At 52.5% G+C, this 12,638-nt stretch overlaps 1 protein-coding gene across 1 annotated transcript in view; it reads left to right on the forward strand.

Annotated features, from left to right (window-relative positions):
- Positions 1-12,638, forward strand: part of LOC144601017 (uncharacterized) — a 27,315-nt gene continuing 14,677 nt past the window's right edge. Inside the window, exons 1-2 of the mRNA XM_078412934.1 lie at positions 1-2,420; positions 8,395-9,304. Of these exons, the coding sequence (XP_078269060.1) occupies positions 114-2,420; positions 8,395-9,304 (3,217 nt within the window). The 5' untranslated portion in view covers positions 1-113. The remainder of the gene's footprint in view (positions 2,421-8,394; positions 9,305-12,638) is intronic.

The raw sequence follows: 12,638 nt of genomic DNA on the forward strand, positions 1-12,638 counted from the left end.
AGGAGCCGTTGCTGTGGACGGAGAGACGGGGACGTGAGCGGACATTGAGGGCGGCCAGGGTGCCGGTGAGCCCCCACCACCTACACAGGCTGAGCTTACTGGTGGAGGACCACATGGCGGGGCACAACAAGGAGAAGCGTTATAAGTGCGAGGTGTGTGGCAAGGCCTGGCATCACCTGTACCTTCTGGAGATCCACCAGCGGGTGCACACGGGAGAACGCCCCTTCGACTGCTCCGACTGCACCAAGACCTTCAAGACGGGGCAGGACCTGAAGATCCACCGGCGGGTGCACACGGGCGAGAAGCCCTACACCTGCTCCACCTGCGGCAAGGGCTTTACCCAGTTGTCCACGCTGAAGCAGCACTGGCGGGTGCACAGCGGTGAGCGCCCCTTCACCTGCTCCGACTGCGGCAAGAGCTTCAAGTTGTTGTCAGCACTGAAGAGGCACCGGCTGGTGCACACTGTGGAGCGGCCGTACACCTGCAGCGACTGCGGCAAAGGCTTCAAGTCGATGTCGGAGTTGAATCCGCACCTGCGCTTGCACTCCGGAGAGCGGCCGTACACCTGCGCCGACTGCGGCAAGGGCTTCAAGACGTCCTGGGATCTGAAGTCACACCAGCGGGTGCACAGCAGTGAGCGGCCCTTCACCTGCTCCGACTGCGGCAAGGGCTTCAAGTTGATGCCGGATTTAAAGGTGCACCAGGTCCTGCACAGCGGGGAGCGGCCGTACACCTGCAGCGACTGTGGCAACGCCTTCACCCACTCCTCCTACCTGCTGAAGCACCAGCGCATCCACACCAGCGAGCGGCCCTTCACCTGCACCGATTGTGGCAAAGGCTTCAAGTCGTCATCGGAACTGAAGTCACACCAGCGGGTGCACAGCGGTGAGCGGCCATTCACCTGCTCCAACTGCGGCAAGGGCTTCAAGTCGATGCCGGAATTGAAGGCGCACCAGGTCCTGCACACCAGGGAGCGGCCGTACACCTGCTCCGACTGCGGCAAGGGCTTCTTCCGCAACAACAACCTGCTGCAGCACCAGCACATCCACACCGGCGAGCGCCCATTCACCTGCGCCCAGTGTGGCAAGACCTTCACCCACTCCTCCTACCTGCTGAGGCACCAGCGGGTGCACACCAGCGAACGGCCCTTCACCTGCTCCGACTGCGGCAACGGCTTCAAGTCGACATCAGAACTGAAGATACACCAGCGGGTGCACAGCGGTGAGCGGCCCTTCACCTGCTCCGACTGCGGCAAAGGCTTCAAGTCATCATCGGATCTGAAGATTCACCGGCGGGTGCACACGGGCGAGAAGCCCTTCACCTGCTCCAACTGCAGCAAGGGCTTTGCCAAGTTGTCCGCGCTGAAGCAGCACTGGCGGGTGCACAGCGGTGAGCGGCCCTTCACCTGCTCCGACTGCGGCAAGAGCTTCAAGTTGTTGTCAGCACTGAAGAGGCACCGGCTGGTGCACACTGTGGAGCGGCCGTACACCTGCAGCGACTGCGGCAAAGGCTTCAAGTCGATGTCGGAGTTGAATCCGCACCGGCGCTTGCACTCCGGAGAGCGGCCGTACACCTGCGCCGACTGCGGCAAGGGCTTCAAGACGTCCTGGGATCTGAAGTCACACCAGCGGGTGCACAGCAGTGAGCGGCCCTTCACCTGCTCCGACTGCGGCAAGGGCTTCAAGTTGATGGCGGATTTGAAGGTGCACCAGGTCCTGCACAGCGGGGAGCGGCCGTACATCTGTGCCCAGTGTGGCAAGACCTTCACCCTCTCCTCCTACCTGCTAAAGCACCAGCGCATCCACACCAGCGAGCGGCCCTTCACCTGCTCCGATTGCGGCAAAGGCTTCAGGTCGTCATCGGAACTGAAATCACACCAGCGGGTGCACAGCGGTGAGCGGCCCTTCACCTGCTCCGACTGCGGCAAGGGCTTCAAGTCGATGCCGGAATTGAAGGGGCACCAGGTCCTGCACACCAGGGAGCGGCCGTACACCTGCAGCGACTGCGGAAAGGGCTTCATCCGCAATAACAACCTGCTGGAGCACCGGCTCATCCACACCGGCGAGCGCCCTTTCACCTGCGCCCAGTGCGGCAAGACCTTCACCCACTCCTCCTACCTGCTGAAGCACCAGCGGGTGCACACCAGCGAGCGGCCCTTCACCTGCTCCGACTGCGGCAACGGCTTCAAGTCGATGCCGGATTTGAAGCTACACCAGGTCCTGCACACCGGAGAGCGGCCGTACATCTGCAGCGACTGCGGCAAGGGCTTCACCCACTCAAGCAGCCTGCTGAAGCACAGGCACATCCACACCGACGAGCGCCCCTTCACCTGCGCCCAGTGCGGCAAAGGCTATCCCAGCAACCCCAAGCTGCTGAGGCACCAGCGGGTGCACAAAGGCGACCGTCCCATCCCCAGTTTGGTGAGTGGAGAGGGTTTTGCAGTGGCCTCCCACGCCCTGTCTTACCAGTGTGTGCACACCAGTGGCCAGCCCTACCACTGCCAGCATGTCCAGCCTGTGACAGCACCATTGTACCCACAGCGGCGAGCGTCCCTTCACCTGCCTGCCGTGTGGAAAGGCCTTTGTCCCCTCCTCCAGCCTGCTGGCAACACCGCGCCGTAGATAGGCACTGTTTAGGTAAACACAAAATGCTGCAAGGAATGGGTGACTTTTCGGTCTCAACCCGAAACGTCACTGATTCCTTCTCCGGAGATGCTGCCTGTCCCACTGAGTTACTCCAGCATTTTCTGTCCTTTTTGGTAAACCAACATCTGCAATAGACAATAAACAATAGGTGCAGGAGTAGGCCATTCAGCCCTGCGAGCCAGCACCGCCATTCAATGCGATCATGGCTGATCACTCTCAATCAGTACCCCGTTCCTGCCTTCTCCCCATACCCCGTCACTCCGCTATCCTTAAGAGCTCTATCCAGCTCTCTCTTGAAAGCATCCAACGAACTGGCCTCCACTGCCTTCTGAGGCAGAGAATTCCACACCTTCACCACTCTCTGACTGAAAAAGTTCTTCCTCATCTCCGTTCTAAATGGCCTACCCCTTATTCTTAAACTGTGGCCCCTTGTTCTGGACTCCCCCAACATTGGGAACATGTTTCCTGCCTCTAATGTGTCCAATCCCCTAATTATCTTATATGTTTCAATAAGATCCCCCCTCATCCTTCTAAATTCCAGTGTATACAAGCCTAATTGCTCCAGCCTTTCAACATACGACAGCCCCGCCATTCCGGGGCTGACGTATTGCAGTTCCTTGTTTTTAAACCATTCTGGTAAACCCTCTCTGCACCTTCCCCAAAGCCTCCACATCAGTCCTGTAATGGAGTCACCAGAACTGTGTGCAATACTCCAAATGCTACCCGACCAATATCCCTTAAAGCTGCACGTATACATTCCTCTCTCCTTATCTCACACCTTTTATCTGCTTGTTTTCTCTCGCCTCTCACTCACGCCACCCATCTGCCGATCACCCCCTCATCTGTTAACATAGTGTCAGTCTGAAGAAGGGTCCCGACCCAAAATATCACCGATCCATGTTCGCCAGAGATGCTGCCTGACCCACCAAGTTACTCCAGCACTCTGAAACATCACCTATCCATGTTCTCCACAGATGCTGCCTGGCCCGCTGAGTTACTCCAGCACTCTGTGAAACATCACCTATCCATGTTGTCCACAGATACTGCCTGACCCGCTGAGTTCTGCGGTACTTCGTGTTAGAGTCATAGAGTGATACAGCGTGGAAACAGGCCCTTCGGCCAACTTGCCCACACTGGCTAACATGTCCCAGCTACACTAGTCCCTCCAGCCCCCGTTTGGTCCACATCTCTCCAAACCTATCCTATCCATGTACCTATCCATAACTGTTTCTTAAACAATGGGATAGTCCTAGCCTCAACTACCTCCCCTGGCAGCTCGTTCCATTCCACCATTTGTGTGAAAGGTTACCCCTCAGATTGCTATTAAATCTTTTCCCCTTCACCTTGAACCCATGTCCTCTGGTCCTCGATTACCCCACTCTGGGCAAGAGATTCTGTGCCTCGAACTAAATTGTGTTCTCTGCCAGATTTCAACAACTGCAGTTTCTTGTGTCACCCTCGCATATATACACCTATCACTTCTGAAGAATGGTCTCAACCTGAAACATCACCCATTCCTTCTTTCCAGAGATGCTGCCTGTCCCGCTGAGTTACTCCACCATTTTGTGTCCACCGATCACCTGCCAAGCATTGTCCAGCTGCATCACTCTTTTCCAGCTTCCACACCCCACCCTCCGATCAGTCTGAAAAAGGGTCCTGACTCAAAACGTCATCTGTCCATTCTCACTAAAGCGGTGGAGGATCTCAGTGGGTCAGGCTGCATCTGTGGAGGGAAGGGAATCTAAGATGACCACTCCCACCTCTCCTTCCCAACTTTCTCCATCCCCCACACCAAGCAGTCTGAGGAAGGGTCTGTGGAAAACATGGACAGGTGACGTTTCACCGAGTGCTGGAGCAATTCAGCGGCTCAGGCAACGATTGGCGGAGGTCGCTGTCTGTCCGAGGGGCGGGGTAGCAGCTCGACCTATAGAACGCGCACAACTACATGGGGGGCGGGTACGCGGCTCTGATTGGCTGGACTCAGGGAGGGGGGGCGGTACCTGATACTTTGGAATGTTGAGGCCCGGGAAGGGGGACCTGCTGGCGCTGTCCGTTAGTGGTGATGGGGCGGGATGGGGCGGGAACAGCCACCGCCGCTCAGCCCCGTGTCCACTCCTGGTCCTGGTTGATTACTGCGCAAACACCTCATAAGTGGTTATCTCGCGCAGGTCGGAGTGAGTAGAGCGGTGATTAAATTTTGAAGTGGGTCTTTTTGACCAATTTGAGGAGATCCAGTTGCTCAATCCCCTTTTTAAATGTCTGAACATCGGGAGCGGCGCGTGTGTTGGGTGGCGGCATATTCCATTCCCTGATCGTCCGAGGGTAAAGGGAATATTTGTAGCAAAGTTTATTGAAGTTTCCTGAGGCCGCCGACCCGACGAGCGGGATGTGAGTGAATGAGGGAGGGAAGGATAATATAAGAAAATAACTGCAGATACTGGTACAAATCGAAGGTATTCACAAAATGCTGGAGTAACGCAGCAGGTCAGGCAGCATCTCAGGAGAGAATGAATGGGTGACGTTTCGGTTGTCCGCTGCAGCGACCCCCTGGCATCGGGAGGCCGCGGTGCAGCGTCTCTGGTCAGCGGGCCGCAGCGCCCCCTAGCGGCGGGAGGGTTGAGTTTAGTTTATTGTCACGTGCACCGAGGTGCTTTTTTGTTGCTTGCTAACCGGTCAACAGAAAAAGGCAACACGCGATTACAACCGATCCGTCCGCTGTGTACGGATACCGGATAAAGGGAATTACGCTGAGTGCAAGACTTGTGTGACTCCAGCGCGCAGACAAGGTTTCTCCCTGTATAAGGTCATAAGTGACAGAAAACATAGAAAATAGGTGCAGGAAGAGGCCATTTGAGCCAGCATAGCCATTCATTGTCATCATGGCTGATCATCCACAATCAGTAACCCGTGCCTGCCTTCTCCCCATATCGCCTGATTCCACTAGCCCCGAGAGCTCTATCTAACTCTCTTTTAAATTCATCCAGTGAATTGGCCTCCACAACCATCTGTGGCAGAGAATTTCCACAAATTCACAACTCTCGAGATGAAAAAGGGTGGTGTGTGTAAGGGGGGAAGACCGCACCAAAGATACTAGAGGAACAAGCAGAACCAATCCTATGAAATCGCCAAGAGTACAATGGAAAGTAACGTCCGCCATTTTAGTAGGCAAAAATCGCCGTTTGCTCGGCCTCTCGCAGTGTAATTGGTGCTGTGGGGGAACAGTATGTGTGGTGATACCATAAAAATGCAGAATATATCATGTATCAATTCACAGATTTTTTTTTTCTTTTAAAATGTTTCTGCCGACTAAAATGGCACAGTTACTGACTGCGGTTTTTAGGGTCGAGTGGTCGATCTTGCTCCTCTAGTATCTTTGCTCTAGCCCACGCTTGAGCCGCCCGATGGCGTGACGCCATCCTTGCGCACGGCGCTGTGACATCACCGCCTCCCCTGCCACGGAGCTGGCGGGTGTGCGGGCAGCTCGGCGCGGTGCCTGGAAGCTCGGCGCCCCCAGGTCGATGCCATTTGCCATTGTCACATGGAGGGTAATGGGGTGTCTTTGGGAAGCCGCAATTGCACCTCAATTTGGCATACAGGACAATCCTGGCCGCTGAACGGTACTCATTATGTATGTGGATCATGAGCAGATCCCTGGCTACCTGGGCTGCTACCTGGGGATGATCAAGGATGGGACAGGCTGAAGGGCTGAAATATACACTCCCTTAAGGTCCAAACGAGGTATCTTCGAGTCTGAACGATTCTGGATGATTGCCTTTCCCTTCTATGGCACAGCCCGCATCTCACGCAAACTGATTAACATGGCCTCTTTAATGGAAAAGTTGGCAAATGCCGCTTCTGATGCATTTGCGGATACGCAGAAAGCCATCTCCTCTGTGACGGGTGAGGTAGTAGCCCTCCGTACCGGCTGAGGTAGTAGCCCTCCGTACCGTGCCACTGCAGAACCGTGTGGCATTAGACTTCATTTTAGCAGCAAAAGGGGGGGATCTGTGCAGTAGTTGGACAAGAGTGTTGTACCTACATCCCCGATGAATCCTCAAACATCACTGACCTAGCTGCCCACATATCTCAAGAAGTAAATAAGATCAAGAAGGTCGTGAAAGAAATGCACCATTATAATGACAAGGGTGCCCCCTGGGGTCCACGGCAATTCAGTTTCTTTGGAAACTTTTGGGGAACCATCTTACATTATGGCTCGATTCTGTTGTTAATTGTTCTATTGTTTATGATTAAATGTACACGATCACTCTGTGCCTCACGAGGGCTTTAATGTTATCATGAGATGATAAAAGGTGGGAATGAAAGAATTAATGGCTATTAACTTTGCATGATGGGATGCTTGGCCACTATGCTTTTGGGGCTTCTATATTGTTGTAAGTGGAGGAATGGTAATTGCTCATAAGGATGTGTCTGGTAGCTGAAACTTACAATCCCTGGAAACCACAGAAATAATAAAATGGTAGAATGAATGAACAGGATGAGCCTGAACTTTGGGTCCTGAATAGCTGATGTTTGCAAATTGCACCAGGCAGGATGTAACAAACAATGTTATTCCTGCAGCCTGTAGAGCGGTTCATCCTGTTATGCCTGGGAAGGATGTCTGGGAAAGACGATGGACAATGCTCTCGTTAAGATTAGGATGTGGTTAACTGTTGACTACTTGTGGGAGTGTGTAAACAAGGCCTTCTGTGGTATGATAAGGATCCTTATCTTCGACTAATGACTTATTGTGTGGAATATGTTATGACTGTAGGGTGTCAAGTATATTATGTTCGATACAGTTTGTGATTGATTTGAAGGAAATGTTGTGTTAAACATTTTTGCTGCAAATTCTGTATAAAAATGCTGTATCTTTGAGCGGAAGCACGGGGAGTGCTGAGTATGGTCATACACCCTTAGCACTGGTCCCCTCACGCCCGTCTGACGATAATTAAAACTCCCTCATGTCTGGCAAGACCGTTCTATTTACTAGTTCTGTATGTCCTGGGGGTACCACGTTATGTGATGTACAGGCTGCATCCTGTTCTGCATAGGCATTTCCCTTGTCGAAGGGATCGTCTCCCCCTGTATGGGGGTTACATTTTATAATGGCCAATTGAGGAGGTTACTGACGAATAGAACATTCTTAATTGGTGTTACCACAGAAGTGAAAAATCTTCGGTGTTGCCATAGCGCTCCAAAATCATGGGCTACTCCGAATGCATACCTGGAGTCTATATAGATGTCGATACATTTGTCCTTGGCTAGAATGCATGCACAAGTTAGCACAAAGAGTTCCGTTTGTTGTGCTGAGAGGGGGTTTTGAAATCGTCACTACTCCTGTGGCTATGTCAAAAATACTAATGGATTAATTGTAAATATCAGGTTAGGATTATTTAAAAGCGTAAACTCATACCTTCCCAATCATGCCTGGGTGAGGTATTTGGTTTGGCCTGCATTCATTAACGCAACTACACAAGTGTGTAATCCAGGCAAGGTCTGGGTGCGTGGGGGATATTCACGAGCTACTGCATCTAACCTGACCGAAAAGTATGCCACCGGTCATTTGATATCACTGCCTCCGCTTTTCCCGTCTTTCCTATCCTCCTCTTTTTCAGATTCTGTTCCCGCACCTGCATCTTCTTAGTCTCGTGCCCTTACTTCTCCCCTGGCTTCCCCTTTGGAATTTGGGGGTATAAGGGAGACAATAGACAATAGGTGCAGGAGGAGGCCATTCGGCCCTTCGAGCCAGTGTCCCTTCACCTGCGCCCAGTGTGGCAAGGGCTTCACCCTCTCCTCCCACCTGCTGCAGCACCAGCGGGTGCACTCCGGCGAGTGCCCCTTCACCTGCGCCCAGTGTGGCAAGAGCTTCGCCTACTCCTCGAACCTGCTGAGGCACCAGAGGGTGCACACCGACGAGCGGCCCTTCACCTGCTCCGACTGTGGCGAGGGCTTCAAGTCGTCATCGGAATTGAAGGCACACCAGCGGGTGCACAGCGGTGAGCGGCCCTTCACCTGCTCCAACTGCGGCAAGGGCTTCAAGTCGAAGCAGGAGTTGAAGGTGCACCGGCGGTTGCACACCGGGGAGCGGCCCTACACCTGCAGCGACTGCGGCAAGGGCTTCACCCGCTCCGACAGCCAGTGCACCCACTCCGGCGAGTGCCCCTTCACCTGCGCCCAGTGTGGCAAGGGCTTCGCCCAGTCCTCGAACCTGCTGAGGCACCAGCGGGTGCACACCGACGTGCGGCCCTTCACCTGCTCCGACTGCGGCAAGGGCTTCAAGTCGTCATCGGAACTGAAGGTACATGAGCGGGTGCACAGCAGTGAGCGGCCCTTCACCTGCTCCAACTGCGGCAAGGGCTTCAAGTCGAAGCAGGAGTTGAAGGTGCACCGGCGCCTGCACACCGGGGAGCGGCCCTACACTTGCAGCGACTGCGGCAAGGGCTTCACCCGCACCGACAGCATGCTGGAGCACCAGTGCACCCACACCGGCGAGCGCCCCTTCACCTGTGCCCAATGCGGCAAGGGCTGCACCAGCTCCTCCCAGCTGCTGAGGCACCAACGGGTGCACGCCGGCGACCGTCCCATCCCCAGCCCGGTGAGTGGTGAGCGCTTTGCCGTGGCCTCCCACGCCCTGTCTCACCAGCGTGTGCACACCAGTGGCCAGCCCTACGTCTGCCAGTGCTGCGGTGAGGCGTGTGACAGCTTGCGGGGGCTGCGGCAGCACCGGCGGGCACACGCCGGCGAGCGGCTCTTCCCACCGCGGGAAGCAATAGACAATAGTCAATAGGTGCAGGAGTAGGCCATTCGAGCCAGCACCGCCATTCAATCTGATCATGGCTGATCATTCTCAATCAGTACCCCGTTCCTGCCTTCTCCCCATTCACCCTGACTCCGCTATCCTTAAGAGCTCTATCTAGCTCTCTCTTAAATGTATTCAGAGAATTGGCCTCCACTGCCTTCTGAGGCAGAGAATTCCACAGATTCACAACTCTCTGACTAAAAACGTTTTTCCTCATCTCTGTTCTAAATGGCCTACCCCTTATTCTTAAACTGTGGCCCCTTGTTCTGGACTCCCCCAACATTGGGAACATGTTTCCTGACTCTAACGTGTCCAACCCCTTAATAATCTTATACATTTCGATAAGATCCCCTCTCATCCTTCTAAATTCATAGAAACATAGAAAATAGGTGCAGGAGTAGGCCATTCGGCCCTTCGAGCCTGCAGCATTCAATATGATCACGGCTGATCATCCCACTCAGTATCCTGTACCTGCCTTCTCTCCATACCCCCTGATCCCTTTAGCCACAAGGGCCACATCTAACTCCCTCTTAAATATAGCCAATGAACTGGCCTCAACTACCTTCTGTGGCAGAGAATTCCACAGATTCACCACTCTCTGTGTGAAAAAAAACTTTCTCATCTCGGTCCTAAAAGACTTCCTCCTTATCCTTAAACTGTCAATAGACAATAGACAATAGGTGCAGGAGTAGGCCATTCAGCCCTTCGAGCCAGCACCGCCATTCAATGCGATCATGGCTGATCACTCTCAATCAGTACCCCGTTCCTGCCTTCTCCCCATACTCCCTCACTCCGCTATCCTTAAGAGCTCTATCCAGCTCTCTCTTGAAAGCATCCAACGAATTGGCCTCCACTGCCTTCTGAGGCAGAGAATTCCACACCTTCACCACCCTCTGACTGAAAAAGTTCTTCCTCATCTCCGTTCTAAATGGCCTACCCCTTATTCTTAAACTGTGGCCCCTTGTTCTGGACTCCCCCAACATTGGGAACATGTTATCTGCCTCTAATGTGTCCAATCCCCTAATTATCTTATATGTTTCAATAAGATCCCCCCTCATCCTTCTAAATTCCAGTGTATACAAGCCCAATCGCTCCAGCCTTTCAACATACGGCTGGCCAACGAACTGGCCTCCACTGCCTTCTGAGGCAGAGAATTCCACACCTTCACCACCCTCTGACTGAAAAAGTTCTTCCTCATCTCCGTTCTAAATGGCCTACCCCTTATTCTTAAACTGTCACCCCTTGTTCTGGACTTCCCCAACATCAGGAACAATCTTCTTGCATCTAGCCTGTCCAACCCCTTAAGAATTCTATAAGATCGCCCCCTCAATCTTCTAAATTCCAGCGAGTACAAGTGGAGTCTATCCAGTCTTTCTTCATATGAAAGTCCTGCCATCCCAGGAATCAATCTGGTGAACCTTCTTTGTACTCCCTCTATGGCAAGAATGTCTTTCCTCAGATTAGGAGAGCAAAACTGTACGCAATACTCCAAGTGTGGTCTCACCAATGCCCTGTATAACTGCAACAGAACCTCCCTGCTCCTATACTCAAATCCCCTCGCTATGAATGCCAACATACCATTCGCTTTCTTCACTGCCTGCTGCACCTGCATGCCTACTTTCAATGACTGGTGTACCACGACACCCAGGTCTCGTTGCATCTCCCTTTTTCCTAATCGGCCACCATTCAGATAATAGTCTGCTTTCCTGTTCTTGCCACCAAAGTGGATAACCTCACATTTATCCACATTATACTGCATCTGCCATGCATTTGCCCACTCACCTAACCTATCCAAGTCACCTTGCAGCCTCCTAGCATCCTCCTCACAGCTAACACTGCCCACCAGCTTCGTGTCATCTGCAAACTTGGAGATGTTGCATTCAATTCCCTCGTCCAAATCATTAATATATATTGTAAATAGCTGGGGTCCCAGCACTGAGCCTTGCGGTACCCCACTAGTCACTGCTTGCCATTCTGAAAAGGACCCGTTTATTCCAGTGTATACAAGCCTAGTCGCTCCATTCTTTCAACATATGACAGTCCCGCCATTCCGGGAATTAACCTAATAAACCTAAGAATATCCTTCCTCAAATTTGGAGACCAAAACTGCACACACTACTCCAGGTGCGGTCTCACTAGGGCCCTGTACAACTTCAGAAGGAACTCTTTGCTCCTATACTCAACTCCCCTTGTTATGAAGGCCAACATTCCATTGGCTTTCTTCACTGCCTGCTGTACCTGCATGCTTCCTTTCAGTGACTGATGCATTAGGGCACCCAGATCTCGTTGTACGCCCCCTTTTCCTAACTTGACACCATTCAGATAATAATCTGCCCTCTTATTCTTGCCACCAAAGTGGATAACCTTGCACTTATCCACATTAAACTGCATCTGCCATGCATCCGCCCACTCACACAACCTGTCCAAGTCACCCTGCAACCTCATAGCATCTTCCTCACAGTTCGCACTACCACCCAGCTTTGTATCATCTGCAAATTTGCTAATGGTGCTTTTAATCCCTTCATCCAAGTCATTAATGTATATTGTAAATAGCTGCGGTCCCAGCACCGAGCCTTGCGGTACCCCACTAGTTACTGCCTGCAATTCTGAAAGGGACCCATTTATCCCCACTCTTTGCTTTCTATCTGTCAACCAATTTTCTATCCATGTCAGTGTCCTACCTCCAAGTCCATGTACTCTAATTTTGCCCACTAATCTCCTATGTGGAACCTTGTCAAAGGCTTTCTGAAAGTCAAGGTACACCACATCCACCGGCTCTCGCCTGTAAAATTTTCCTAGTTACATCCTCAAAGAACTCCAGAAGATTAGTCAAGCATGATTTCCCCTTCGTAAATCCATGCTGTCTCTAATGGTGAGCCACTAATGGTGCCTCTATTTCAATAAGGGCATTGCCACCTACTGGTGGGGCATATGGAGGAGGTCTCCTCCATGTGGGACCCTCCTCATCTTCACTAGCAAAAAGGGTTGTCATGCCAGACATAGGGTCTCCGGAGGAATTACTGGTACCAGTTTTTTTCTTAGCTACTAATTGTTTTGGTTCTGAGCTCTTTTTATCAATGCTCAGAGCGCGCTCTTTTTTGTAGTTCTTTTTTGTTCTGCCCACGGACACTATCTGGAGCACCTTCCATTCTTTCATAGTTCCATCCTTATTTCTCAACTCAATCCCCTTCTCA

This window comes from Rhinoraja longicauda, chromosome 16, assembly GCF_053455715.1.
Source record: "Rhinoraja longicauda isolate Sanriku21f chromosome 16, sRhiLon1.1, whole genome shotgun sequence".
NCBI lineage: Eukaryota > Metazoa > Chordata > Chondrichthyes > Rajiformes > Arhynchobatidae > Rhinoraja > Rhinoraja longicauda.